Source organism: Humulus lupulus, chromosome X (assembly GCF_963169125.1).
Source record: "Humulus lupulus chromosome X, drHumLupu1.1, whole genome shotgun sequence".
Lineage (NCBI taxonomy): Eukaryota > Viridiplantae > Streptophyta > Magnoliopsida > Rosales > Cannabaceae > Humulus > Humulus lupulus.
The window spans coordinates 176547260-176553462 of record NC_084802.1 but is presented as its reverse complement, the minus strand read 5'-3'; the positions used below and the strand labels follow the sequence as shown (position 1 = coordinate 176553462).

The following is a 6203-nucleotide window of genomic DNA, read 5'->3' as shown; positions in this document are numbered from 1 at the left end:
CAATCCGGGCATTGTTAGGCCTGAAATTCAAGCACCCCAATTTTAGTTAAAGCCCGTTATGTTCCAAATGTTGCAAACAGTGGGTCAATTTAGTGGGCTGCCTACTGAGGATCCTCATCTTCATCTTCGTTCATTTTTGGAGGTGAGTTATTCCTTCAAGCTACAAGGAGTGACTGATGAGGCCCTAAGGTTTAAATTCTTCCCTTTCTCTTTGAGGGATCGAGCTAGAGCTTGGCTCAACACCCTTCCTCCCCACTCGGTGACTACATGGAATGAGTTGGCTGAAAAATTCTTGATGAAGTACTTTCCCCCTACAAAAAATGCCAAGTTTCGCAATGAAATCATGTCATTTCAGCAGCTGGAAGATGAATCATTCTGTGAAGCTTAGGAGAGATTCAAGGAGTTATTGAGAAAGTTCCCACACCATGGGATCTCGCGTTGTATACAAATGGAAACTTTCTACAATGGGCTAAATTCTTCCACTCGTATGGTGTTAGATGCTTCAGCCAATGGGGCTATTCTCTCTAAGTCCTATAATGAAGCCTGTGACATTTTGGAGAGGATAGCTAGCAACAATTATCAATGGTCCAATGTTAGAGCCTCAACAAGTCAAAAAGTTGCTGGTATACTTGAAGTTGATGCATTGACAGCTTTTACCACTCAAGTTTCGTCAATTACTAACCTTCTCAAGAACATGAGTTTGGGGGGAATGGTACAATGAGCTGCTATGGGCCAAGTTGTCGATGTATCTTGTGTTTATTGTGGTGATGGGAATGCATCTGAAAGTTGTCCTGCGAATCACACTTCAGTTTGTTATGTGGGGAATCAAAATGCCAACCGAAATAACCCATATTCGAACTCTTACAATCCGGGGTGGAGGCAGCATCCAAACTTCTCATGGGGGGGTCAAGGAGCTAGTTCAAGCATAGCACCAATGCAAAACAAGCCTACATATCCACCGGGGTTTTCTCAACAACAAGAAAGGGCTCAACCACCTTCTCCACAAGTGTCTCAATCAAGCTCTTTGGAGAGTTTAATGAAGTAATATATGGCCAAGAACGATGCTGTGATTCAGCGTCAAGCGGCATCCTTAGGGAATCTAGAAACTCAATTGGGGAAGCTTGCTAATGAGCTAAGGAATAGACCACAAGGCACCTTGCCTAGTGATACAGAAAATCCAAGGAAAGATGGCAAGGAGCATTGCAAGGCGGTTACCTTGAGGAGTGGTAAAAATGTGGAATTGACTTAGGATAATTGTACTAGAAACAGCGAGCCCACTTCAATCCAAAGTAGTGTGGACAAAGAAGACAAAGATGTGAAATCAAAAATTTTAAATGCTGATCCTGAAGCAATTGCTGCAGCAATTCCTCCGCAAAATTCTTCAGGAAAGCCTATAAGCAAGCTACCTCCACCATTTCCTCAGCGCTTTCAAAAGCAGCAACAAGATAGTCAATTCCGGAGATTTTTAGATGTTTTGAAACAACTTCACACCAATATACCGTTGGTGGAAGCTTTGGAGCAAATGCCCAACTATGTGAGGTTTTTGAAAGATATTTTAACTAAAAAGAGGAGGCTTGGTGAATTTGAAACAATGGCGTTGACTGAAGGTTGTAGTGCTATATTGAAGAGTAAAATTCCTCCTAAATTGAAGGATCCAGGCAGCTTCACAATTCCTTGTTCTATTGGTGGTAGAGATGTTGGTAGAGCACTTTGTGACTTGGGAGCTAGTATCAATTTGATGCCCATGTCAATTTTCAAGAAGTTGGGGATTGGAGAAGCAAGACCAACCACAGTCACTTTGCAATTACCGGATCATTATATGGCACACCCGAAAGGAAAAATTGAAGATGTACTTGTGCAAGTTGATAAATTCATCTTTCCGGCCGATTTCATCATCCTTGATTATGAAGCAGATAGAGATGTTCCTATTATCTTGGGTAGGCCATTTCTAGCTACCGGGAGGACCTTGATTGATGTACAAAAATGGGAGCTTACTATGAGGGTGAATGACCAACAAGTGACTTTCAACGTGTTCAATGCTATCAAGTTTCCAGATGAGGTTGAGGAATGCTCTAGGCTAAGTGTAATTGAGTCTATTGTCGCTGAAAAATTCCACAAGGAAGCTTGTAAAGAAGGAGTGGGGGTGAGGTCACTTGAAGAGCTTGAAAACTTAAGTGAAGAGGAAGAAAGCCAAGTTACATGGGTGGAGTCAAAGCAGCCCTCTGCTAAATTTAGGAGGCCTTTTGAGTCATTGAAGTTGTCGGAAGGGAATTTTAAGCCTCCTAAGTCTTCTATTCAAGAGCCACCAAAATTAAAGTTGAAGCCTTTGCCTAATCACTTGAAGTATGCTTATTTGAGAGATAATGAGACCTTGCCTGTGATTATTTCAGCCATGTTAGGAGCTGAAAAAGAGAGTTTGTTGCTGGTTGTTTTGAAGAAATACACAAGGGCCATTGGTTGGACTATGGCGGATATCAAGGGGATAAGTCCCTCATTTTGTATGCATAAAATTATGTTGGAGGATTGCTGTAATAATTCTGTTGAGCAGCAGTGAAGGCTTAATCTTATCATGAAGGAAGTGGTTAGAAAAGAGATAATTAAGTGGCTTGATTATGGAATTGTTTACCCAATTTCAGATAGTTCTTGGGTCAGCCCAATTCAGTGTGTTCCTAAAAAAGGTGGAGTCACGGTGGTGGCTAATGAAAATAATGAGTTGATTCCCACAAGACAAGTAACAGAGTGGCGTGTTTGTATGGACTATCGGAAGTTGAATAAGGCTACTCATAAGGACCACTTCCCACTGCCATTCATTGACCAAATGCTTGATCGGTTGGCGGGAAAGGAGTTTTATTGTTTCCTTAATGGGTATTCAGGCTATAATCAAATTTCCATCGCGCCAGAAGACCAAGAGAAGACTACCTTTACTTGTCCTTATGGCACCTTTGCTTTTAGAAGGATGCCTTTTGGGCTGTGCAACGTCCCTGCCACTTTCCAATGTTGTATGATGGCAATATTTTCAAATATGGTGGAGAAGTCTCTTGAAGTCTTCATGGATGATTTTTCAGTATTTGGGGAGTCTTTTGACACTTGTTTGGCTAACTTGGAGCAAGTCTTGGCTGGATGTGAAGAAACAAACTTGGTACTCAATTGGGAAAAATGCCATTTCATGGTTCAAGAAGGCATTGTGTTGGGCCATAGAATTTCTAACAAGGGCATAGAAGTGGATAGAGCAAAGCTGGAAGTTATAGAAAAATTGCCACCACCTACTACAGTCAAGGGGATTAGAAGCTTTTTGGGGCATGCGGGCTTCTATAGGAGGTTTATAAAGGATTTTTCAAAGATTTCTAAGCCCCTTTGTTCCTTACTTGACCAAAATCGAACATTTGAGTTCACCAAGGAGTGTCAAGAAGCATTTGTGACTTTAAAAAAGGCTCTTATCACCACACCCATCATTGTAGCTCCGGATTGGTCTCTCCCCTTTGAATTGATGTGCGATGCTAGTGATTTTGTTGTGGGTGCTGTACTTGGGCAGTGAAAAGAGAAGGTTTTTCATTCCATTTACTATGCAAGCAAGACATTAACCGATGCCCAATTGAACCATACTACCACCGAGAAAGAGCTTCTGGCGGTGGTGTTTGCTTTTGACAAGTTTAGAGCTTATCTTGTGGGGACTAAAGTGGTGGTTTATACAGACCATTCAGTGATCAAGTATCTAATTGCCAAAAATGATGCTAAGCCACGACTTATTCGATGGGTGTTTCTTCTCCAAGAATTTGACTTGGAAATTCGGGATAGAAAACGAATGGAGAACCAGTGGCTGACCACTTATCTAGACTTGAAGATGGAAGTGAAACGCAAAATGAAGGGCCTATTAAAGAGACATTCCCAGATGAGCAATTGTTGGTTGTGAACCAAACCACTACTCCATGGTACGCTGATTTTGTCAACTATTTGGTGAGTGGTTTGCAGCCACCTGATTTGAATAGGCAGCAACTCAAGAAGTTCTTTCATGATGTGAGATTCTATTATTGGGATGAGCCCTATTTGTACAAATAATGTTCAGGTCGAATCCTGAGGCGTTGTGTGCCTGAGGATGAAGTTTCTAGCATACTAGAGCATTGTCATTCAGCTCCTTATGGTGGACATTTTGGTGGGCAAAGAACAGCTGCTAAAGTTTTTCAATCAGGGTATTATTGGCCCTCTATCTTCAAGGATGCTCATGAATTTTCTAAGAGATGTGATCGCTGCCAGCGTGTTGGTAATATTTCAGCAAGGAGTGAAATACCTTTGAATAGCATCCTTGAAGTGGAATTGTTCGATGTTTGGGGAATCGACTTCATGGGGCCATTTCCACCATCATTTGGAAACTTGTATATCTTGGTGGTTGTTGACTATGTCTCTAAGTGGGTTGAAGCAGTGGAAAGTCCTACTAATGATTCAAAGGTTGTCATGAAATTCCTACATAAGCATGTGTTCACCCGCTTTGGCACTCCAAGGGCGCTTATAAGTGATGAAGGTACCCACTTTATGAACAAGATTTTGGCATCTTTATTAGCCAAATATAGTGTGAAGCACAAGATTGCCATCGCCTACCACCCCCAAACCAACGATCAAGCGGAAATATCCAATAGGGAGATCAAGGGAATCCTAGAGAAAGTGGTGAATCCTAGTAGAAAGGATTGGTCTCAGCGATTGGATGATGCTCTTTGAGCCTATCGAACGGCTTTCAAAACCCCCTTGGGATTGTCACCGTAGCGTTTGGTTTTTGGGAAAGCTTGCCATTTTCCCGTTGAGTTGGAGCACAAGGCATATTGGGCCACTAAGAAATTGAATATGGACCTCCATGCTACTGAAGAAGCTTGAAAGTTACAGTTAAATGAGCTGGAAGAGATGAGGTTGTTCTCCTATGAAAATGCTAAGTTGTACAAGGAGAAAACTAAGCGGTGGTATGATCAAAAAATTCAAGCTCGGGTCTTTGAGAAGGGGCAGAAAGTATTGCTCTTCAACTCGCGCTTGAAGTTGTTTCCTGGCAAGTTAAAGTCCCGTTGGTCTAGCCCATTCACAGTGGTGCAAGTTTACCCCTTTGGAGCAGTTGAAGTTCGCGAAGATCAATCCGGAAGGGAGTTTAAAGTGAATGGGCAGCGGCTGAAACATTATTGGGGAGGTGAGGTCAACCGAGAGAAGACCTCCATCACTTTGGAGGATCCTTAAGGCTGAGGTTGTTTTGGGTTGTCAAGTGATTCAGGCACTAATTTAAAGACAACCCAAAAAGAAGCAAGGGTAAATTGATATTGTATATAAAAAAAGAAGAAGAGAGAAAACAGAAAAATATATATATATACATATGAGTGTTTTTAATTATAGTTATTTTTATTTTAATTTCACTTTTTATAATTTTAATCCCATTTTATTGTGATGTTTTGGAGCAGTTTTATGTGTATTTTGGTGTTTCAGGTGTTAAGAAAGCAAGAAACAGGGTGTTTGGAAGTGATTTTGGAGTATGATGGTTTTACGAGATTTTTGTTGCAGCAAAATGGCCGCAAAAATATTCGAAAAAAAAGAGAGTTACATCAAATTTGGGTTGCTAAAGCAAATCTTGGGCAAAATGTTAGCAATCTGGGTAGAGAAAAATCCTGGGTCGTGGTTTCATTCAGAGGCATATATATATAATACTATATTTATCAAAAAAAATAATAAATAAAATAAAATAAATATGTATATATTTTACTATATATATATTAATATATAATTATCTCAATATATACTTATACTGAAAAATATATATAAAAAAAAGAGAAAAATATATATAATAATAATAAATATGTATACACTATAAACTATACAAAATCCATATATGTATATGCATATTTCAGTAAAAATTTCTTATTAAATCTATATATATATGTATATACACCCGTATATACCCCAAATACCCTAATACCCATTATCGTCTTCTCCCCATACCTCCCTGCCTAACCCATTTCTGCCCAGCCAAACAAACCCCACTCCCCTCGCTGACATCTACCACCCAGCCGAGAAGCACGCTGATCCCAGCACCCGGCATCCTAGGCGTCCCCAACCCTCGCAGCCACCACTTCTTGACACAGCCCATTCGCCCAGCCGCACCTCACGAACTGAGCCTCCCACACCCAAGCGCAAGGAGCCCAGCACCCCAGAACCAGGCGCGGCTCTGCTCAGTGTGT

At 40.9% G+C, this 6203-nt stretch overlaps 1 protein-coding gene and 1 non-coding gene across 2 annotated transcripts; one reads left to right on the top strand and one right to left on the bottom strand.

Moving 5' to 3' along the window:
• Nucleotides 1–325: 325 nt before the first annotated feature.
• LOC133807941 (small nucleolar RNA R71) lies at nucleotides 326–432 on the bottom strand. Its single transcript, XR_009879822.1, has one exon. It is a non-coding gene; the product is annotated as a small nucleolar RNA R71 (small nucleolar RNA).
• A 616-nt stretch (nucleotides 433–1048) lies between these two features.
• LOC133806472 (uncharacterized) lies at nucleotides 1049–2554 on the top strand. The gene is made up of 3 exons (XM_062244570.1): nucleotides 1049–1226; nucleotides 1350–1937; nucleotides 2055–2554. The coding sequence occupies exons 1-3, from the start codon at nucleotides 1049–1051 to the stop codon at nucleotides 2552–2554; spliced, it is 1266 nt and encodes a 421-aa protein (XP_062100554.1).
• The last annotated feature ends 3649 nt before the right edge of the window (nucleotides 2555–6203 follow it).

What these genes read in the sequence shown, in the direction of transcription:
- LOC133806472 (XM_062244570.1), top strand. Translation starts at nt 1,049, where the DNA reads ATGGCCAAGAACGATGCTGTGATTCAGCGTCAAGCGGCATCCTTAGGG. An exon ending in GGCGGTTACCTTGAGGAGTG is followed by an intron (nt 1,227 to 1,349) that starts GTAAAAATGTGG and finishes CTGATCCTGAAG; the next exon opens with CAATTGCTGCAGCAATTCCT. An exon ending in AGATGTTCCTATTATCTTGG is followed by an intron (nt 1,938 to 2,054) that starts GTAGGCCATTTC and finishes TCAAGTTTCCAG; the next exon opens with ATGAGGTTGAGGAATGCTCT.